The 25,112-nt window shown below is 29.1% G+C and overlaps 1 protein-coding gene across 1 annotated transcript in view; it reads right to left on the bottom strand.

Moving 5' to 3' along the window:
- Positions 1–725: 725 nt before the first annotated feature.
- LOC142318382 (uncharacterized) overlaps positions 726–25,112 on the bottom strand; it is a 167,817-nt gene continuing 143,430 nt past the window's right edge. The window contains exons 4-6 of the mRNA XM_075354966.1: positions 12,365–12,515; positions 9,608–9,744; positions 726–5,198 (exon numbers count right to left, since the gene is read on the bottom strand). Of these exons, the coding sequence (XP_075211081.1) occupies positions 4,944–5,198; positions 9,608–9,744; positions 12,365–12,515 (543 nt within the window). The 3' untranslated portion in view covers positions 726–4,943. The remainder of the gene's footprint in view (positions 5,199–9,607; positions 9,745–12,364; positions 12,516–25,112) is intronic.

Below are 25,112 nucleotides of genomic sequence, written 5' to 3'. Positions count from 1 at the left end.
AGAAATACTTATCCACTAAATTAAAATTAAACAAAAAATACTAACAACAATGATGATGATGATGATGATGACTGATTTCATTGATTAATTAATGTTATTATTATAGTTTCAATAATTGCAATTTTGTATGATTTAAATTTTATTTATATTAATACCCTTTATATCATCAAGGACTCTCACAATTGGATACTTTATTATCTACAATAGAGTATTCTTAAACATTTGTATATACAATTACCTTAGGTAAAGTATATACAATTACCTTATAATGTAATTGTATATATTTTTATATAATTACTTTTTATTGTATTAAAATGTAATTATTTTAATATAATAATTTAAATTAAAGTGCTAAAAAAATAAGTTAAGTCTCAACGGACCTAAGAGTAAAATAATATCTAAAATTATCAAAAAAATTTCAGTGGACAGAACAAGTAAATCACAATATTTTACTTTGTTATAAATTTAATAATTTTGTTTCAATTTTCTGTGTGTAAAATTTTAAATAAGATTCTCTAACATTTATTCTTATTATTGACTTAACTGATTGGCATCTGAACCATTCATATATTATTATTATTAGTGAAACAATATTGATAAAGGGATGTGTAAATCATGACAAAGTAGCTCATTAATTTTATTATCTTTATTACAAATATAAGGTCAATGTTTTATTTGTAAATCATTTTTAAGGTTTAGAAAATAAATAACATTACATAAATAAATTTATTTCAAATAAATTTTATTATATTTATATAAATATTTAAGTAAATAATCAGGAAACTTAAATAAAATATTTTTGTCTACTACTACTCAGTTATAAAAGTGTCTAATCATAAGGCACAGTAATTATCACAATTTAATGAAAGTACCAACATTTTAGTTTTTATCTAAACATATAGTCTTTTCATTTTTAAATAATATAACCCCTGCTTATTTTATTTATAAACACAACATAGTCTTAAATAAATGAAAACTACAGACATATATACAGATTTTTATAATATCAACATACACTTACTTATTAGAACATAAGCATCTTAGAACTACTAACAAAAGTCACTAACACTATATCAATTAGAGTAGTATTATTTTAAAATGAATTACAAAATGTTGTTTCTTAAAACTTAGCCTAAGTAATGTTATTTATTAGTATAGCTCTGAATAAATTGTAGCATATTTCTGTAATTTAGATTAATTAAATAGACTAGAATTTTTTTTGTCAAATGTATTTTCATATAAATAACTATATAACTATTACAATAACTATAGTATGGTTGCCACAGTCAAAACAGGAATTACCTATTCTTTGATAGTGTCACTCATATTAAAGGTATTGTAAAGGTTGCTTAATTGTGGTAGTATAAAGTATTATCAAGATGTGCTTAATTTGTCTTTTCTGTATACAGATGAATCACTTTTTTAATCCATAGGAAATGTTTTGAAGTCTAAAAATGTTCTACCCATCTGAACAAACTTTATGTACATAATGTGTTTATTGAAGCAACACACAACACGAGAAAGTTTGGGTTAAATTGTGGTATGGCTATTGTGATAATAATCCTTTATTTTTGCTGTGTTTTCTATGATAATCAATCACAAAAGTTATTTTAAACTGCACTTTTTGTGACAAACTGAACTAAATTTAATAGATACAAGCTTTTATAATTTTATTGAAAGGTACTTTCACTTACTCGTGTAAACATTTTGAGTGACAGACTCAATCACTGATAAATTAGAACACTGAGAATTGAGAATATGAATCTGAAAAAATTTGTTCAGTATAGAAATTAAATTATTGAGTTATTATAAAGTTGTAACATTTAAATAAGTTATAGTTTTCAAATTGGAACTCATCAAAATTAACTATGGATCAGATTTATAATAATAATTCAGTAATAATATTTCATCATATAGTTAGAAATATTTTTAAGAATATTGTCTTACTTATCTAACTATTTTGATATTTTATTTGGTCTACACAATAAGTGACCATGCTTTTAATGTCGGATGTGCTTATAAGAACATGTCTGGGATGGGTTTAAGGCAAATGCCTTATACATATCCCAGAAACACTGAGATTGATATAAGTGATGCACAAATTTCTGCTGAGAAACAGTTGGAATGGTCTGGTTTTAATTAGTAAATAGTCCAATAGAGTTCTATCTCTGTATAACTTTATTTCATACTTTGATACTAAACTTTGTAAAAAGTTAATAGTTGTTAGTTATGTGACCAATTAGCACATATTAAAAATCTGATTAGTTGTGGAACTATAAATAACAAATTTGAATAACTAAGTACTAAAAATGATTAAAGTTTATATTATTGAGTAATGTGTGAAAGAGAAGAAGATTCCAAGGTCTTCCTGTTACAAATTGAAATCTGCACTTTGAACTTTTGGAGATTATCTGCATTAAATTCAATGATGTGTACACTATCTGTGTTCATTCTTAAGTAAATTAAAACTAAAATTAATTATGCTTGAAAATATTTCAACTAAATTGCAAAATGTTATTAGAAATATTTATTATTGGTGAAGTTTGCAATGATATTGAACATTTAAAATAAAATTGAAAAAATAAGCATTTTTAAAATCAAATGCTCTTGAAATAAATCTCTTCAATTAAATGTGATCTCAAAGATATTAAGAGCAAGCCAGCTCTACAGAACAAAGTAAAAAGTTTATAATAAATGTTCTGAGTCTTATAATGAAAAGACATCAGAACTGAAGGTGACACTAAACAACTTTCTGACAGAAAAATTAGGAGTGAATATGGAAATCTTTTAAAAAGATTTTATTATAATTGGAAAGGCCCTATCTTCATAAAGATTTTATAACTCATAAAACACTTAAAATATTAAACACATGAAAAATGCTGAAAGGAACAAATGTATTTCTGAAGATTTTTCAAAGAAAGTAAAAAATGCTTGAGGATTAATTTCTCCAAGAATGCTAAGTTTTTCCTTGGGGAAACTGAGCCACCTGTTTATCTTGTTTGTATCCAGTTTGATTAATTTTTTGATTTATTTTTGTTTTAGATCTGAATAATTCAGTGACCTTATATTAGATTTCCAAGATAAAAAGTATTCTGATTTGCTAGATATATTTAATCAACTAATTTAGTCCTTATATTGTGAAAATACTGAACTGTAATCTATTTAAGAATTGCAAGTATTAAGATATCCCATTTTCAAGTAGTTGAAAGTTAAAATTAGCATCAGAGAAATGCCATTGCATATTAGTAAAGTATTGCAGGAACGAACTATATTTTAGTAAATGCAGTAGTTTGAGAAACTATAAATACACTGCTCAGTAGTTCAGTGGTATCAGTTCTCTTTGGTTCAGAGATGTGGACCCGTAGGTATTTAGATAATAAAAACAAATGGAATTATAAAACTGTCTGCAAATGGCAGAAAAAAGTACCTAATTACATAATATAGGGGGGGAAGCCAGATGGTACCCTGTGATAATACAAGTCTTTAAACTTTAAAAAAGCTTTAAATTGTTGGATTAAACTTCTCCCATGTCAGATAGAATTGCCAAAACATACCATAATCAGATCAGGGATACAGACAGAAATATATAAATTAAATTTTCTATAGTTTTGTAAGTTGACCTATTGTATGAGATGCTGTCTTTAAAAATAAATTATTTGTCTATCAATTTTTCTTATAAGAAAGCTAAAGATATTTATTTATCACTTTACATAACAGAAAAACTAAAGAAACTAATAAAGCTTGTCTCAATAAGAGAATTTTACAAATACTAGAGAATTACTACATGTATTTTAGCTAATACAAACTTATACGAAAGCTAATTTAAACAAATTCTTAATTTTATTAATTTTTATGTAAATAAGTTTAATTAAAATATGTTTGATGATTTTTTTCCTTGATGGTGAGTGAGAAATCTATTTTTATGGCCAGTTTAACTAAATAAATTTAATATAATAAAATTGGTTATAATAATTTTGTGTATTATTCATTATATTTTCATAAAAATAAATTGTTGGACTCTACACCTATGCATCAAAATTTTTAAATTGTGAAGAAAAAATATAATTTAAGTGACATGAGAACCATGGCAACACTGACTGTAAGTTAGGATAATTTTTGTTGGCAATATTATTCTTCCCTGGTTTTAATGGTAAAGTGAGTTGGAGAATATTAGACTCATCTTGAATCTGATTAAGAAACTACAGTATTATAGGTATTTAATAAGTATTTTCAGCTGAAGTTAAAGTTATGTATATAAGTAGTTCAGTTATTTTTATTTATTTTTCTTTATTTGATTCCACAACCCTTAATGGGTATTTCCTCAACATTATGAGAATAAATTATTAAAGTCTTTATTAATCTTTAGAATATAAATGTATACCAGGGGTAAAAGAATAATCTACCTGTCTAATAAAACTGTTATTAATTAACACATGCACACACACACACACACACACACACACACACACACACACACATTCTTTCTCTCTCTTTTTTTCTCTCTCTCTCTCTCTCACTCACTCACTTTTTTTTCTTCTTCCCTGGGCCGGATCCACAGTTAAGCATAATACAGTCCAGGGGAGTGTCCATATACTCAAACAGGACTTCTCACCTACTGGCTATATCTGGCATAACATGTCAATCCGCCATCACACTCACTTGTTCATTCACTCATCACTTATTCACCACACAGTAGATTAACTCTATTAAAGTGGTTGTGTATAATAGCTGTTAAAACAGTTATGTATTTATATACAGTGAATATTTATTAACAATATTTCAACTGTTTTCTTTTTCTTTTTAATTTAATGATGAAGGTTTCTTAGAAAATGCTAAAATGACAACTTTCATGATTATCATACAAATTTCAGGTACATTTTACAATTTAAATTATTTTTTCATATTTAACAAATTATGATTGAAAAGTATATCACAAACTATTATTAAATGTCCGCTACTTTAAACAACCCAAAAAAGCTTTTTGATTTTTCAAAATCTGTTATTCTATTTTCTTCTGTTTCCAACACTTTCAATTGATCTCCTGTTTTTAGGTGTACAAGACTTCCTGAATAACATGAATTACGCTTGTGAACATTTCCAGAGTTTTCATGTATAGATGTTATTTTGCACTGAAATATTATATCATTGTTTTTCAATACATAGAAGCCACAGACATCACGTTCATCATAAAAAAACACCTGAAAAAAAAGACTGGGAATTAATATTTTTTTTATAAATACATATGAATGCATGCAGACAAATATATACAAACATTTATTTATGTGTATATATGCGTGTGTGTGTGTGTGTGTGTGTGTGTGTGCACATGCACACATGGGAGTGGGTCATGCGCATATACATGGAGTTTATACATACTTGCCCATATATATATTAAAGATATTATGTTAATAATATAATGTAAAATAGAACATAATTTAAAGTGATATAAATTGATTAATGGTTTTTTTTTTAAACTAGGGTATATTTATTTGTTTATTCAGACCCTACTTTAACTTAGTCACTTTCAGAACTAAAATTTACAAAGAATATTATGATGTGCTTACTAAGCAGTATACCCTAGCATATTCTAATTTTTATGGTCTCTGTTATTTAAGCAGTCAACTTTTGCATTTTTCATTTGAAAAGGATATTTACATGATAAATACTATTGTTACAAACGGGATGTTGCTACTATTTAATAAAACCTGTATTTACAGATGAAATTGTTCCAAAGTATAATATGAATAAACATTAGTTTTACCTCATTTGTTGCTGTATTCTCAAACCAGCTCAGTTAATTGACTGCTGTTTTCTTCATTCATGTCGATTCCAAACCAAAAATACATATACACTTCCTCTGCTATCATTCTGCACTTTAGTTTTGATAAAATATTATGAAATTTGTATTAACCTGGTATTCATAAATCACCTTTTGCCATCCACAGTTATCTACAATTTTTCATGTTTTATTTCAGCAATCAGATACTCTTACTTTTTTACTTCATACACTATCCTATTATTTCTCTCTCTTGAGTAAGGAAGTACTCAAACATATTTTTTAGGGATTCCTACATTCAAACACATTAATCAGTCACCTGATTATTCTATAGTTTTGTAAAACTATATGTATAATTGCAGTTAATTTTAAATCATCAAACCTGGATATTTATGGTTTCTAAAATTATAACTTAATTTAATATTTTATTTACTAGCATGATTTCTGGCTGATTAAAACTTTTATATAATTTGGATTTATATTCAACAAAATTAAATTGAAATAAATTTTTTAATATACATAAGTTTACTTCACAAATGACCTTTCTTTTGTGTTATGAATAATTTAATTTTAAATTTAAACTAATGGAGAAAAAATCTGATGTAGACATCACATGACTTCCTTGTATGTCTATTAAATTACATATACACATTTTTTGCTGCACTTCATTTTAACTTATTTCATTTGAAAGTAAAATATAATCCTCCAATTCTTTAATAAAGTGGACAGTTACACAACTGCTAAAGTATTAGTTTTTATTAACATCAAATATTTTAAAATTAATTCAACAATCTTACCTGAAATATTAGGATAGACTAAAAGTCCCGTTATTACTCTTTAAATAAATGTAGGTCTTACATCTATCTAATACTACGTTTTTAAAATTATTATGATGTAACCATCAACAAAATGAAAACAGAAATGAAACAGGAGAAGGTTACTAAATTTCATAGTGATATTTATTATCAAGTAGACTGAGACAAATGCATAAATTAAAAAAATTATGTATTTATACAGAAAAGTGGAGAACCAAGAAAATATTACAAATTCACGTATATCATATTTCATCATCATTTTATATACAGAGTGATTCACGGGAACCGGATATTTTTAAAATAATCATAAAAAATTGACTATTTACTTTAAAAAAGTTTTATTGGTATTGAAACACTTGTTAAATCAAAGCATTTGTTACTTACTCATGAACGAAAAATTGTGTCCGGCACGTGATGTCCATTTTGGGTAATACATTGTTGTAGCCTTTCACGATAACTGGCCTCAATTCTTTGCAGCATGTCTTCATCAAGCTGGGTGACGTGATGACGAATTGTGATCTTTAGGTTCTCCAGTGTACGCGGTTTATTGCCGTCGCAATTTCAGAAACCCCCACATAAAAAAATCAAAACTACTCAAGTTAGGGACCGAGGGGGCCAAGGAATGTCGCCGAATCTGGAAAAGATCCGTCCCGGAAACAAGTTACGGAGAACAGCCATCGTTGCCCTGGCTGTGTGCGCTGTAGCTCTATCCTGCTGGAATAACACATTTTGAAAATCGATTTCCCGGTTTCGTAACTCAGGGATGAAAAACGTATTCAACATCGCAATGTAACGATCAGCTGTTACAGTTACGGCAGCGTCATTTTCTTCAAAAAAATATGGTCCAATAACACCGACCTTTCCTATTGCACCTTTGGGCTATGAAGTGGTCTCTCGTGAAGCTGATGTGGGTTTCTTTCTGCCCAATACCGGCAATTCTGTTTGTTGACGAAGCCATTCAGATGAAAATGGGCTTCGTCACTCATTAACAATAACAAATTTTCATTTTCTTCAAAAATGGTAAGCATTTGTCGACAAAATTATAATCGCTGCGTGAAATCTTGCTCGTTTAACTGTTGCAGGACGGCTATCTTGTAAGGATGGAAATGCAGGTCTGTATGCAGAATTCGTCTTACCGTACTTGTGTTCATTTGAAGCGCTGCTGAATGCCTCTGAATAGAGCGGCGTGGTCTTCTGACAATGGCTTCCCTTACTCGTTCGATGTTCTCCGGAGTGCTAGCAGTTCGTCGGGGACCCGGTGGTTTTTTCTTCAATATTCAACCGCTTGTTCGAAGGTTGTTTACCCATCGCAATATTGTGTTACGAGACGGGTCACTTGCATTACGATGGATATTAAACTGACAGCGGAAATCTCGCTGAACAGCAGTTACGGATTCGTCATTTCGCACAAAACTGTCATACGCGTACAGGCGTTGGTCTAGCGTCCACGGCTCCATCTCAACGACTAAAATGTAAATGCTATGAACAAAGGAAACGTCAGACACCAGCCACGTACCCCTCCCACCACGAACGCCCGAGTACAAAAAACTTCAAAAACATCCAGTTCCCTTGAATGACTCTGTATAATATATATTTATTTTTTTTCATTAAATTCAATGAAAATAAAAAACACGAAAAGGTTACTAAATTTTTAGTTTACTTTTTTAACATGTCATAACTGGGTTTAAAATGAATATGGTATTGTAGGGTTTTTGTCTTCGTATATTAATTCTGAATTTATAACAATTGTTATTACAGTTTGTGAATTTTCAGTAGGTCCCACATCTTGTCTATACTTCGGTTTCAAAAGAATGACATTCAAACTTTTAGGTAAAATTGCAGAATAACGAGCAATGTTTGGTGGAGCAATGTTTGTTCCACCATTTAAATATACTGAATCATTGTTATTATTGAAAGTATTTTTGTAAGCAAGAAATAATGATTTTTATTAAATCAGCATAAAGCACCAGTAAGATCCATATTACTGTAACTAACAAGAGGAAGGCATGGGCTTCGGGATACCAACTTGAACCATTTTATGTGTGTGAATAGTACACTGTTTACTTGTCATTATCACAAAATACTAGCATGCAGTATTCAATTATACTTTAGAAAAATTGCCCTAAAAATTTCCTTAGCATTTTATATTAGTTTATATATTAATTTTTTTTCAGATCGCTTAAGTTGATATGTGGAGTGTAAATGCGAATGTGTCAAAGCCATGAACACATTGGTTCAAATCTGAGTTAATAATTACTAATAAATTAATATATATAAATTTAAAAATAAGTTAAAAAAAAAATATACTATATGAAGTCGAATTCGAACCGATGTGCCTTCTCCTTGTAAGACCCAAATAATTCATTAATTAAAATATTATTTGACTGTAACTCTTGAACCAATGACAATAACTACCATGTATGATATATCATTGAAAAGCTCTCATCAAAACCCTATTACTGCACTAAAGAAAAAGTTCAAAATCCAAACGTTTCAAAATTATTTAAAGGTATAATTTTATTAATTATAAAAACGGTTTAGGTTTATTTAAAGGTATAACTGTATACACATTTCTGGCTCAGTCGATTGCAATCAAAAGGAAAGGTGGACAATTAGATGTTACAACAGTTCTAAATACAAAATTTCAACATTCTACGGCTAATCGCTTTTGAGTTGCAAGATACATACATACATATGTACGTACAGACGTCATGCCGAAACTAGTCAAATAGATTCAGGAATTGTTATCATGAATATTTCCATTGAAATCTGAAATGTTTTGTGATTACAATGCTTCCTTCAGTTCATACAAGGATCCAATTAGCAAAAAAAATTTGATCCAATTAAAGTACCTTTTATTTTTCCTGAAAAATACAAAAACTATCTGTATGCATGTTTGTACCCAAGACTAAAAACAAAAAAAACATTCTATATCTAATTGTAGTGATTTAAACAATTAATTGCATTAAGAGTAGAATACTAATTCTAAATAAGAGTAGAATAGGTTGTGAACTACCTGTGCATAAATAAAATATAAACCAGGATTATTTTTTACAGTCAGAATGCCATCTTTCATTTCAAAACTTGATTTCGTTCCCATTTGAAGCTCCCAGTCTTTCAGATGTTTTCCTGGATGGTATCGTCTATTATTCCCTAAAAATAGTTTATCAAGGTAATTGTTATAATGATCACATGTAACATATATAATATAAATTAATGGAGCAAGTGCACTTTTTGAAATGTTCCTAATAACAGAAAAACAAGAATACATTGAACTGAATATATATTGAACTTACATGACATCCATAAATCATAGGTATCACACATTTTGAAGTGTAAAGAAAATATACATCATTTTTGTACTAGACTGCATCACATGTAATAAATTAAAATTCAACAATGTTTTTTAACTGTGTTTAAGATATAAATTGTCATATTTCAAGGAATATTGACATAATATCAAGAACTTTTGTTATAGAATCATTCATAGAATCATTAATTGCTGTTAGCAATATTACATTTTTGAGGTTTTCATGACTGTTGGTTCAGTAATTTATTCAGAATATGGAATGAAAAAAATTCAGCAATTAAAATTTAAAATGTGACAATCTTTGTTATTTATTAATGGAACAGTAAAACTGAAAAAGAAAAGTGATACTTCAAAAAAACACCAAGTGTCATTAGTAGTAGTTCAACATTATATTTACTTACAAACATGTAATTACAAGTATTAAAAAGAAACTTTAAATAGCTGTTAAAATAAGACACATGTTGATGCTTCAAGAATTTAACCCATGAATTAAAAGCTTTGGTGAAGATTGTATAATGTAAATAACCTAATTTAAGAGATGAAATCTTTTGTTTTTCTTTCACATTTCATAACAAATACTAAAACCATACACTTTAAAATATATAAGTGTTTTTATCAAAGAATTAATAATAAAACTATAGGAATAATCTTTCATCAAACTGTTTGTTCATTAAAACAATGTTAATGGGTTTCCTATTTCTCCAATTGTTTTAGTAAACAATTGTAACAAATTAGACTTGCATAATAAAAATCTCAATGAATAATATATGTATAAGTATAATTTATTTGGTGTAAAAACTATCCAACATGCTATCCAGTACTGAGAATATAGTACAGAGTATAATTTGCAGTAGTACATAAAAGAAAAGTATGACTTCACTGTGTTTACAGTGTTTTAACCTAACATTGTTAGCAATTTTTATTATAAGGAAACATAATATTACACATTATATTTTTTTATAATTGTGCACATCATTTAAGATAGGTTATATTTTACTACAGTGGTATTTTTATAACAGGATAATATTTATGCTGAAATAAGTATAAATCTTTGTTTGTCCTTTTTAACACTTTCAGTAAAAAGAAAACCAACTTAAAAAAGAATAATAATATTGTTCACACATGTAAGGTATATGTTTATTAATGGGGAAGTGTGAAAACAAAACCATGAATTGGACCATATACATTCAATAGTCAAAGACAAGTAATAATTTAAGACCTTCTAATTTGATTCATTAAACTATGTGATGAATGTCAGAACATGGCGCAAAAGAAAAAAATACAGTAATTACATCAGATTTCACATTAAGGTATGGAATAAAACATTTATAAAGCTTGCTCAGAGGCTTGTAGTGAGTTGTAAGATATTTCTTACGAAGCAAACCAAAGATAGTTCAAGTACCTTCAGATAATTTTAAATGCAATTGCAAAATAAACAAATTTTTAGAAAATTATAAGCATATAAATTCTTGAGTCTGATTTTTAAAAATAAAGTAGAGCAAAGGCAAGTAATTATGAATATAAAATTAAAGTACTCATATATATATATATATATATATATATAAAAAGAATATCATAAAAATAATAACGTAGATGAAACAAATAATCATACATAATCATAATAAGGTTAGCTTATGTAAAGTAATTAATTTATAGTTATCCTGAACTTAATACCTCAAAAAACAAATGTATGCTAGCAGGAAGATAGAAAGGAAGAAAGAGATGGGGAAACAAGCAGAAATTAGGTGTTTGCGTGATCATTCAACACACATTCCTAAAGATAGAAAAGAGATAAATAATTATTCTAATTCATCTGAATATTTTTAACATTTTGAACAGAAAGTAAAAATTCAGTACAGTTGCTAAATAAGATTTCTATGAAAAATGATTTTGTATGTCCCTTTAAACCACCCTTATGAGAATAAAGCTGGAAAAAATGGTTTTGTAAATACTGAAACATTATTAAATAAAAGCAACATATGAAGGAGAAAATTTTATTATCAGGTTGTTCATACATCCATTAATTGATTGGATTTCAATTTGTCTTAACTCAAAATTTGCTTAGTGATTTACAGACATAAAATCTTTTCTTAGTCTCAAAGTGGCAAAGAAATGCTATAAATGGAGCCACAAAATAATTCTTGGCCAAGTAAAGAACAAATACTTCAGCTAGTTTATATAAAAGGGAGATAAGCAGTAAGTACACCATTATATACATTTTTCCTGAACTGAGTAAATTCTAAAATTGAAAATCCCTCTTAATCAATCTATTTACTTTGACAATAAGAGCTGTAACAAACCACTGAAATATGCATACTACTCTTATATAAAATAACAGACTGAGATTCATAATAAAAATAATTGATTTTTTCTGATCTGACCAAATAATTAATTACCATAATTTAATATTAACGGTTTTAAAGAAGATAAAACAATAAATAAATAAGCAAATTTATTATTTACCTTTACAATGATCATGTCTTATGTGATCATGTCTGCAGTGAGATTCATCAGGTACGAATTGAGCATACCGGTACTGAATTGGTGTACTAGATTCACCTCTCTTGTGCCTATAAATTCTGTTAATATCTTCCTTTAACTCAGAGCTGAGAAGCTGTAATAAAACATAACATCTTTATTCACATATTGATATTTATTCGGTTGAATGTATATTTACATAATTTAATAAATGAAAAATTGCATTTATGTACTAATTATGATCAAAAACTTATGAATAATGTATATTAATTCTTGTTATTCACACATAGATTAGCATGACAAAATGTGATTTAAATTTCTACAGATTAGAAAAAACTATTCTCTATTCAAATAACAGTAATATTGGTTGGAAATATGTGGATCAATAATAATAGTTCTTCTTTCAGAACAACTTATTTATAAAACTATGATGCTTCAGAATTGAATAATGTGAGAAAGACAAGATTTGCTTTATTATTGTTGGTGTTTAGATTAATAGTTAGTTAATTAATTTTATAAAGTTTAAAGTGTAATAATGTATTAAAAATGACTTTCCAGAATGTTCTAAAAATGTTTATTGCTGAATAGCTGCTAACGTTTAGAAATATTAGTTAATTGTGGCATAGATGGTCAGAATTTTATTTTTTTATTAAGATATATAGATTGAAATGTAATGGTTCTGTAAATTTTTTGGAAATAAAAAATTTGTTCAAAAGAATCATAAAGTGGCGCATCATATTTTTTGTATTATCTACGCTACACTGTATGTACATAAGTAAAAAAAATCATAAACATGTTTTACTTAAATTTTTCTATTACAACATATTCAACAACCATCATTGTTAATAACCATTAGCTACTCTACAAAAAAAACTATATCCACAAGGACTGCATTATATCTTTAATGCTATGAACAATGTAAACTTAATAAAACATAAAACATATGAACAGACATAGTTTAAGTCAAATATAGTTCTGACCATGAAATATTTTTTTCCTAAAAAAAAAATGGAGAACAGTAACTTAGGGGGAACTACAATTGCAAATGCAAAATAGCAATAGTCATTAAACATGACTGATATCATTAGATTTGCATTTGGTCTTGTTTCATATTAAAAAAAAATTATTTAAATAATTAACATACTCTTTTGAACTTGCCTACGTTTAATGCAGCCATTCATCACACGCATTTTCTTAAAACATTCCAGTTGTCATATATCTCAAATTTTCAAAACATTTGCATATTTTACATAAAATTCTGACAAGTAAATTATTTTCATCTATTTTAATTATTATTTAAAATATACATATGTAAAATTAAAAGCAACGTTTAATGATTGTTTCGTCTACTCCCAAGAAATTAGGAAATAATGAGCAGAAAACAAAATTTTCAAGGACCACTAAAATTTTAATAATTATCTGTCTTCCAGTCATTGATAATTGGTGCCCATTACTTGGTAGATATCATGGACAGGGATTTTTATCTTACTGGCTGCTTTAATTACAATAAAAGTATAATATTATGGTATATTATATATTTTTTTCATGTAAATTTTTTATCTTAAACAATCAAATTACATTTTTGTTATGAATGAAGTAAAAAGACTAGCATATATAAAGTAAAAATAAAAATAAAACTATTTTTTCATGAAAACCACAACTTGGACAATGAAACTGTATTGGAATATATAAATTTCATTAATTAAAAATTAAAAAATTGAGCAATAAATAAATGAATCTTGCTGGCCATGCTATGGTCTTTTTGTGGCAATCCATTTATCTGGGAAGTGAATATTTAAAAATTCTGCTATTTCCTCACTGTTGTATACAGATGTTCCACTTTGTTGAACCATCAATTGTAACATTACCATATCAACAGTCAACAGAAAATCTCAGATAAACTAGATTCTCTTATAACTAGATCATGATAACAAACAGACATTACTTTTTGTGTTAAACTATCCTTGTTTAAAAAGTTTGTTTCATCTTCCAGATGATATTAATAGAAAACTGGAGTTATTTGTAGTCTCTAGCTATCCAGCAACAAAAATGAAGCTGACTTATTTGACATCCAAGTGACTTGGATGTCAAATGAAGGACTCAGGAACAGGTTTTAACTATTCTAAATATATCTGATTCAATTTCCTCTATCAGAATTCTGTTATTATGAAGTACTTTTATCAAATAACCCTTATTATTTTATTTTATTTTTTTGCTTCTTTTTACCTAATGTCTGACTAAATAATCTTTCTTTTCTAAACAACGGTTTTTATTACTGAAACATTTTTTATTTCTAACATATCCAGTTTTTCAATAGTTATAAAATTCATTTTTTTTTTTTTAATTTAAAATAAATTCTAGAAACAAATTTTTCAAATTAAATTGAAGGATAAGTAATTCACTAAACAAACAAATTAAATTTTGAAATAATTTAAATTAGCACTTGATTAAGAGTAACTAATAATTTTTAAATACAATAATATTAATTATTTAGTCAACTATCGAAGGAAGTACTTATTGTACCAAATTTAAACTGAATACATCAGTTAACGAATTCATAATAATTATTTTTAAATTACATATTACTGAGGTGTATTATCAAATAGTTTAATTTTGATGAATGTTAGTTTAGTAGTTCACATTACCGGTACTACAGGTGTCAGCCGATAGAAGCGAGCTTGATGTTTTGGGTTAAGCTTGTAATGACATAGCTGCACGTGCAGATGGTTTGGCTCAACAGTAGTAGTAGTTCTGGAGATTATCAATCTACAAATTTTACACATAGGCCTATAAATTACTTTTAAGTGAATAGTATTCTCGTACTTTTCATACATCAAAAAGTAAAGAAAAGTAAATTTCACAGCCTAATCGGGGAAGGGGTGAAAACTTTCGATCGCACTTCCACTAAGGGTGTGATCAAAAGAATTATCGTACGTTTCTTCAAAAAGTCAGTAAAAAAGGAATTGGCTGCTGAATGGATAAGAATTCACAGATGTTTATGACAAAAAAAAATGTGTACCTGGCTATTCATTTTCTTTCTAACACCACTTCGTATTTTTCAAAGTAAAATGTATCTGAAGATCAGGAATAATTCATTATAATACTTGGTGCACATGTTTGCTCTTCTTTATCCAATAAATTAAAAATTACTATATTAACACATTCACAAATTTAAAAATGGAGGCCACATAGATTTGTTAATCTTTTATGCATAGGTAATCATTAGTGTTATTGAAATAAGTTTTATTACATAAAATCTTAAACCTTTCATTGAAGCAAAATTACCACTTATTTTTGAAAATCAGTTGTCAAACACAATTGAGTAATTGAACGAGATTGATGACATAAATTTCAGTGAAATTTCACCTCCACTGCCATTAAATTAATTAATCTGAATAAATTAAATTTTTTCATACGAGTATTTTCTATATCACAAAATAACTAACTGAAATTGCAGTGAATTAGCTAATGAATGAGTGAAGATAACTTATCATCACAAAAAAACAGTAGTATTTAGTATAATGCAATTAATAAACAACAGATTTATTTAAATTTGAAAAGAATTTAAACAACATTAACGTTAAATAGACATAAATAACTGCATTTTAATTTTACTTTCAACTTCTTTTCCGCAAATGTTTGAAGTGGTCTGCTTTTGATGGGCGTTTGAAATGGCCTCTATTTGTCAAAGTACAATGTCGAACCAACGTTTTAACAATTGCCTCATTCTTTCAAAAATCCTTGATATGGGTCTCTTGATATGTATCTCTGATACATCGAAAATCTTCCTTCATTTTCTGCTGTAGATCTACAACACTGGGCATTGGTGTACTGTAGAGAATACTTTTTAAGTGCCCAAAAGTAACCCAAAGATAAAAATCAATTGGGTTTAGATCAGGTGATCTTGCAGGCCTAACTATTGGTTTTGCGCAACCAGTCCATGTTCTAGGGAAGTGATCGTTCCAGGGAAGCACTGGCAGACATTGATACTGAACTGTAGTGGGATATCATCATGCATTAACTATATGTTATTCCTGGTAAGCAATTTCAGTATAATTAATAATATAATTTTAGTGTAGTACTCCTAGTAGCAATTTTTCTAGGATATTGTAATAATTCTAACTGTTCAATCATGCTGGCAGGAAAGGTGAACCAATCAGTGAATCGCCTATGTACAAGTCCAAACAATTATTGACAATGATTCCTGAAATCTTGACTGCATAATGATATTAGGATTTTGTTGTGCATAACGATGGTTATTGAGAAAATTGATGATTCTACTTTGGTTAAATCCAGCCTCATCAATGAACATTATTGCAATGAGGAATTATAGATTAGTTGTCACTTTTGGTAAAATTACCCCAGAAAATGATCATCTCGGCAAGTGGTTGTTTTCATTAATTGTTAATAGTCTTTGTACGTGATACAGCCACAGTTATTGGCTTCACATAATTCTCCAAACAATCATATGATCAACGTAATTTGTAAAGTGACCCTTCTTACAGAGTCATTTGGATTTTCCTTTATGCTTCAATACTTGTTCTTCCAGCCCCAGTGTTCTTGTGTTTCACAATCTTTCCATGAACTCTGAAGGTTTAGAGAAGTTTCCAGATTCTCTAAATCTTTCATACAGGATTACAAAAACTTTTCACTTGGCAAATGTGATTTAGAAAATGCTCTGTATAGAGACGGTGGCCACCTTGATTCTAGTACGTTTCTGTCATTTCAATATGGGAATAAACTTTCATTTTCAAAAAGTAAACTCAAGTAAAGAAAACTGGTTATCAAAACATTTTAAGTATTAATCGTTTTTCAAAAACAGAAAAAAAGCAATTATTTGAAAAAAAAAAAAATTAAATTATAAATAAACAATTCCTATTACTAATCATAGTATTACTAGAAAACCATACTTAATATGACACCTATAACACAACATAAATAACAACCTTATTACAACTTACAGCTGCATAACTATGTTACTGTTATTGCTAAATTTAATATATATTATTTATTAAATACTTCACAATTATTACTTCAAATTATTAATAGATCTAACATTATCATTAAAAACTAGAAATGATTACTGACATAAATAAAGAATTTAAAAAATTGATCGTGCCACCATTTGAGAGTTTTAAATTTTTTTAAGGTGTTTTTCATTTATTAGACAAAGGTTGTTACAAACATGGTTATCAAATATTATAAGGATTACTCAATCACATCTTGAGATATACACTTTTCTTTAAAAAGTACAAAATGACAGACAAAAGGAATCTCCATTTTTCATAAACATTTAATTAAACAGTTAATTTCTATGTATACGAGTAGAATCCAAAAATGAATAGCCAGGTACACTTTTTGTTACATTCTATACAGAAGGAAGAGAAAATAAAAATGATTCGTTTAGAGGAGCTTATCTACTAAGATATGATATTGATAAAGTACTGAATCATTAAAAAAATAATGGAACAGTGGGGATAGATGAATATATAAAATCAAAACTAAAATACTGGTTAGGTAAAGTAGGATTCAACAGACCGCTCAAATTAGAATTCACGATTTATGATAATGTATAAATCCCCTGAGATTTCAATTAAAGTATAATAATTGAAATTCTAAAGATACAAGAATCATAAGAGTTTGTGACTATAACAACAACTTATATCATTCAATATGAGATGAAAGTTTACTAAATTAAAAAAAGCAAATCCTGATAAATGTGGGTTTTAAAACAAAGGTGAGTACAAAGATGCAATCCTGACACTCAGATTAGTCTTGGAAGACAACCTGAATAATTCACTGATTATTGCCACATTATTAATTTACTTCTGCCAACAAAAATAGTAATCCTAAAAAAAAATCTCCATCAAGCTCTACAGCTCTTTGGCGAACAAGAAGGGGTATGTTAAGCTTCCAATTTTTATAACTTACTGACCTGCCTAAAAGATTTTCCTACAAATTTATTTAAAATAAAACTAAAAGGTTTTCTTTAACAAAAGCCTTACTCTGCTGATTAAAAAAATATTATAAGAAAAATCAGGCTTTTCTTATCCTTTGTTTAGTGAATACCAACAACAAATACGTGTGTAAATAATTTTGATTAATGCTTTTTAAAAACGGTTTAAGAAAGATTTTTGTACTTATTTTATTTTTTTAATATCTTCATACATTTACTTAATAATCATTTCATGTATTTACTCCCTTTACGGACTAATATTGATTTTAACCATTTTTTTCTTTTTATTTTATAAATAACTGTACGTTTTGTGATGCTGTAAATTTTTTATTACAGTTCCTTGGTTCATTCAGGCAAATATGGGGTTAGTTCTTATTTTCTGTCCATGGACTTGCACACCTACATGTTCCTTTACATGATCTGTGTTAGTATTATTATATTCAAATTAAAATAAAATATTTATTTATTTGCAGTAATTGGATTAAAAAATTAGTTGAAGTATTTCTAATACAGGTAAAAGTGGAATAATCATATTGTACATTTATGTTACATTAAATTGTTTACAAACAGCAACAGAATTTGAAAGTAAGATTCTGAAAGCAAATTAACAAGTCAAGAGAAATCAGAAAGATTCAAATTATAAATGACGGAGATATTTTATGATGATTACTTTCTAAATATTTTCTATTTTTTGAAACTAAACATGAGTTAGAAGAGATAAGATACTGAATAGTATAGATTATCAGGCAAGAAATTTAATTTGAAAATAAATAAGTCAAATAAATGTAATGAAATATGGCATATAGTTAGATAATGGTAAATAAATATTAAGAAAAGAAAACATTATACGGATCTTGTCCATTATCTGTCAAACACTAAATTGAATTGTTAATTAATTAAATTACTTAAGCTTAATTTTTCATTTATTATTCACCATAAAATTGCTTAATCTGGAGGCCAATACGCATCAATATCAGTAAGGATTTATTATTAGATGTCTATATAGCACTGATGCTATACAAATTCACACAAAAATAATAAAATTCTATTTCCGCCACACTGTTTCTTGTTTCTATTAAGCTGGATATAAGGTACTTTTGATGACCTGGTTATGAGCTTCTGATGTTTGGGGACCAATTGGTAGCAATTGGTCCACACTTCTATTCTACTGTAAATAAAAAGCTCTCCAGTTTCGCGACAATAACCGCCAGATGACCATTATTGGAGAAAAGAGCGAGGGGTGTGGTTTTTCCTTAATGGGAACAAACTTTCGTCGATTTCTGCTGTTAAATTTGGGCCGCTGATTAGAATGAGATTTTGTAATATATCAGGCACATATTTCACTAAGTAATTTGACCAGTCGACTCGTATTTTATGATTTATCTCTAATTTTTGTCGTACAACTTCCCGATCGTTGAATATTTAACCCTACAATAAATGAACGAATTGTTTTTTCGAAAAGCCAATTTAATCCCGTTAAAAAAGAACTGTTAACAGTTTTCTTGAATTCACGAAACTGCCGTTTGTTGCAAATCTAGCGTTGCCTATCATCTGTACGATGAAATTTCATTTCAAGTCCGTTTTCAGAGATACGAGGATTCTTTAAAATACTATTATTTAGCAAATGTATTATTACATTTTCATTACACTCAGTTCGATCTGCCGTAAGCAGAAAATCCATTGCTCTAAACCGTTCACTTATCGAATACAAACCGACGTCTAAAGAAATGTAAGGAATCAGTAATGTTGTGTATATTTATATACACAACATATATAATAATAACTAATGTTTAGATTACACTGGAGTCATAACAAATGACACGGTAAGCCATCACAGATTATAGCATTATTACATAAATAATATTGTGAAAAAACACGTTCATGTGTTTATATACATAGTGCAAGATTTATTGCACTCAAAATTTACATCTGAGTAAAAATTATACCTGGATTTGAATTAGCAACTTTCAGTGGTGACAGATAACGGAAAATGATATATAATATACTAGAACTAGAATTTCATTGTTTAGGGAGGAAATCATAAACAGTAGACAACAGAAGAAAGATATTAAAAAAAGTTAGCATAAGAAAGGAGACTTGAACCGGAAAATAAATTTTAGAAAAAATGAAAGAGGAAGATACAGTGAAGCTTTCTGATTTATCACCCATTTTGATACGATGGACGTAGTAAATATATAAAGTATGACCTCAGTTGATCGAGTGGCGGTTTCCGACGTTTTCATTTTTCATAAACCCATAAATATTCGCTGTAATATTTTATTAATTCCACGTTACATTTTATTACAAGTGTATAACAACTATTACAAGTACCGGTAATCATTCTTCATTACATTATACATTTTACTCGTATATGAGGCATACACCTTTAGTAAGTATTTGATAGATAAATTCATAAATAAAAACAAATGTGTAGTACAGTGAGGTAATTTACATAGTGTATTATTATTTACTGATCAGAATAAATTATTTATTTGTTTACATTAATACTATACGAACCGTAAATAAAATACAATTAAACATTGTAAATAAAGTACATTCATTTGTTTAGTACAACTTTGAATAGATACATATTGTACGGTGAATAAACTGAGTGTAAGCAAGTTAATCACTTTATTAGGCTGTTGTATTAATAAAACAAAATCTATCGGAAATGTTCATATAAAGCAATGCTTCGGAAGCGTTGTATTATCCAATAGAATCACGTTATCGAATAGTTTCCTCGTTACATTTATCCATAAGTGTTTTATAATTATAAAAATCCTACTAATAATCATTCACGGAATTTCGTGGTAAGAAATCAGTTAACAAGTACACTGCATAATACTCATAATAATAAATGTAGAGATCGGATAGTTTTATAAATCCTTTTAATTTTAATTTTAGTTGAGTTCTGTTTTGAACAAAAATTCAATCCATTCTAATGTAAGTCCGGGTCCTCCCGGACTTACATTAGACATAATTCCTATGAATTAATTTGTATATTGCTTGCTCTCTGCGTGCCCCGAATCAAGATAACGTCATTAAATAACTGTTTACTTTTGGGATACATATCAAACAATAAAAAATCACTATAAATGTAAGTAAATAATTAAAATGGCTCATTCCACTAAGATTCGAAACAAAACGGAATCGTATGGTTGTATCCTTTGACAAAGAAGTTGGAAGCAATTAAGCCTAAATATATTGATGAAACTACTAAAACAAAGAAATACTGTAGAATTTATGTCGGTTGGAATCGAAACAAAACTCTACACTGAATATTTCTAATCTGAAGTATAACTGCCGCAATGAATCTTAGAGCTTGGACAACGATGGCTAGTACAATGCCTGTTATCCAAACTGAAAATATTCAGTTTAGTTTTCACGCACAGAAGCAAATTGCTTTCTTGTAAATACGAGAAACAACTTATTATTTCTTTCTTATTCTTATTTCTTTATTATTCTTTCTTTTTCGTACAACTTATTATTTTATGTTACTGGATGGTATTTTGGATTACTTTGAATATTTTCTAATTCTGCTGTTTATACTTTATAAATGATTAAATATTCTGCCATAAAAAGAAATGTTATTTCTTTTTGTGTATTTTTAAACGTCATAAAAACGTAGGCCTATCCTCAACAAGTACTATAATTATGTCGCAGACAAACGCTAAATGATAATTTAGCTAACAATATAATTGTCTGACATATATTTACGTAGTTATAATTTATCGTGGTTTTGTTTATTCTAAAAATAAACACGGACAAGCCAATTATTATAACTCAGCAAATGAGTCACCTTTCTTAGACTCATATCAAGAAACAATATAGCTACATTGTTTGCTATGTGCTCATAAAAAAAATAAATAAATAAAAAAATACCTATTGGCTTACGTTATTGAATGCTTAAGTAAAATCCAATTAAGTTTTCCTGTATTTTTTGCTCCTATAAGAGCATTTGTGCAAATTCCATTTCTTTATTCTACTTCTGATTGAGAAAAGTAATTAAATTTTATAATCGGTTGTGTTTGTTTAGTGTTTTATAACTATGAACGAACATAAGTCTCTACCGTAAAAAACAAAATAACTAAAACGGCAGGCCTGGGAAATAAAAAATACAAGTATATGAATATAAAAATATTATGTATTCGTAACACAATCGTACTCATAATACCAGTTGAAAACGAGAAGGTGATGGATTTCCGAAGTCGGAAAAAGAAAATAAACGCCTGATTCACATAAAAAAATGTGAAAGAAGAATAACAACTGCGTGTGGTGTGTCACGATCCCAATTCCCAAAGAGTAAAGACTCCCCAAGACTTCCCAAGGAGTCACGATCCCAAAGAGTTAAAAAAGAGAAAAAGCGGTGTCTAGAAAGATTAGCTAAAAATCTGGGGGAGGCTTCTTTTTGACTTTCTACATGACTTTTGGAGGCTTCTACATGACTTTATCACGTGTGTGGTGAGTCGGAGTATAAGAGAATTTCATGGGATTCATAAACTGCCAACAGTGAAAAACGTAATATTAGTGCTTAAAGAAGCAATTGGTTATTAATGAAAAGAGACGCTTGAGCAAAATAATAAAAGAATTGAGCTTTAGGTGAAGAAAAACTGAAATTAACAGGAAGGTTCTCATTGAACGTCATGACATAAGGTTTAAGCGTATTCAGTATCTGAATGCTGTAAAAATTTTGCAACCGTAAATAGGCCGATAGTGTGTCTCGACATGTCATATATTATCTTCTCACACTACAAATAAACCGTGGTGTAGCGATTCAAGTGACCGGCTGAAAGTTCCTATTTCAAAAGGCAGCAGATTTATTATGGTGCACGCCGGGAAAGAAATAGTTTTTATACCAAATGCCTTACTAACTTGACGAGCAAGTTTAAAAAATAGAGATTGTAGAGGTCAATTTGAAGCGGAAAATTAGTTAAATGAACAGAAGATATATTAATTCCAAACCTTTCCGATAATTCTGTGGTAATCGCTTACAAAGCAACCTATCACAATGCCGTTTTAGAAAAATCACCAATTTTCAATTCAAGAAAAGAAAATATGATAAAGTGATTGCAGAAGCATTCTGTTCCTCATTCTTCCTCGATGATGAAACCGCAGTTGTGCGGATTTGTAAAAGCAAACAGGGAAAAGTTTACTGTTTATATGTTTGTAATTCAACATGCAACGTCGAAGCAATACGTTCGTTTTGTATGAGCTCCGTAAAATAGAATTTTAGAATTTGTATATTATTTTATACCAATATTTTTCTTGGATAGATAGTACAGTCATTCAAGGGAACCGGATGTTTTTGAAGTGGGTTGTACTTGGGCGTTCGTGGTGGGAGGGGCACGTGGCTGGTGTCTGACGTTTCCTTTGTTCATAGCATTTACATTTTAGTCGTTGAGATTGAGCCGTGGACGCTAGACCAACGCCTGTACGCGTATGACAGTTTTGTGCGAAATGACGAATCCGTAACTGCTGTTCAGCGAGATTTCCGCCGTCAGTTTAATATCCATCGTAATGCAAGAGACCCGTCTCGTAACACAATATTGCGATGGGTAAACAACCTTCGAACAAGCGGTTGAATATTGAAGAAAAAACCACCGGGTCCCCGACGAACTGCTAGCACTCTGGAGAACATCGAACGAGTAAGGGAAGCCATTGTCAGAAGACCACGCCGCTCTATTCAGAGGCATTCAGCAGCGCTTCAAATGAACACAAGTACGGTAAGACGAATTCTGCATACAGACCTGCATTTCCATCCTTACAAGATAGCCGTCCTGCAGCAGTTAAACGAGCAAGATTTCACGCAGCGATTATAATTTTGTCGACAAATGCTTACCATTTTTGAAGAAAATGAAAATTTGTTATTGTTAATGAGTGACGAAGCCCATTTTCATCTGAATGGCTTCGTCAACAAACAGAATTGCCGGTATTGGTCAGAAAGAAACCCACGTCAGCTTCACGAGAGACCACTTCATAGCCCAAAGGTGCAATAGGAAAGGTCGGTGTTATTGGACCATTTTTTTTTGAAGAAAATGACGCTGCCGTAACTGTAACAGCTGATCGTTACATTGCGATGTTGAATACGTTTTTCATCCCTGAGTTACGAAACCGGGAAATCGATTTTCAAAATGTGTTATTCCAGCAGGATGGAGCTACAGCGCACACAGCCAGGGCAACGATGGCTGTTCTCCGTAACTTGTTTCCGGGACGGATCTTTTCCAGATTCGGCGACATTCCTTGGCCCCCTCGGTCCCTAACTTGAGTAGTTTTGATTTTTTTATGTGGGGGTTTCTGAAATTGCGACGGCAATAAACCGCGTACACTGGAGAACCTAAAGATCACAATTCGTCATCACGTCACCCAGATTGATGAAGACATGCTGCAAAGAATTGAGGCCAGTTATCGTGAAAGGCTACAACAATGTATTACCCAAAATGGACATCACTTGCCGGACATAATTTTTCGTTCATGAGTAAGTAACAAATGCTTTGATTTAACAAGTGTTTCAGTACCAATAAAACTTTTTTAAAGTAAATAGTCAATTTTTTATGATTATTTTAAAAATATCCGGTTCCCGTGAATAACTCTGTATAAATGTTTGTTATTTATTTTGCGTTGTTTACGGGGTATATTTCCATTTTATTAGTTATTTATAAATTTTGTTGCTTGGGTAGCCAATAGTCCACCTAGACTATATTTTCAGGCCATATTACCCGGGACCTCATCCGGAGGTCCCGGGTTCGAATCCCGGCCAGACATGGCATTTTTCACACG

The sequence above is a fragment of the Lycorma delicatula genome, chromosome 1, assembly GCF_047948215.1.
Source record: "Lycorma delicatula isolate Av1 chromosome 1, ASM4794821v1, whole genome shotgun sequence".
In the NCBI taxonomy this organism is placed as follows: Eukaryota; Metazoa; Arthropoda; class Insecta; order Hemiptera; family Fulgoridae; genus Lycorma; species Lycorma delicatula.
Note: the sequence above shows the minus strand (reverse complement) of the source record. Positions and strands in the feature narration are given on the sequence as shown.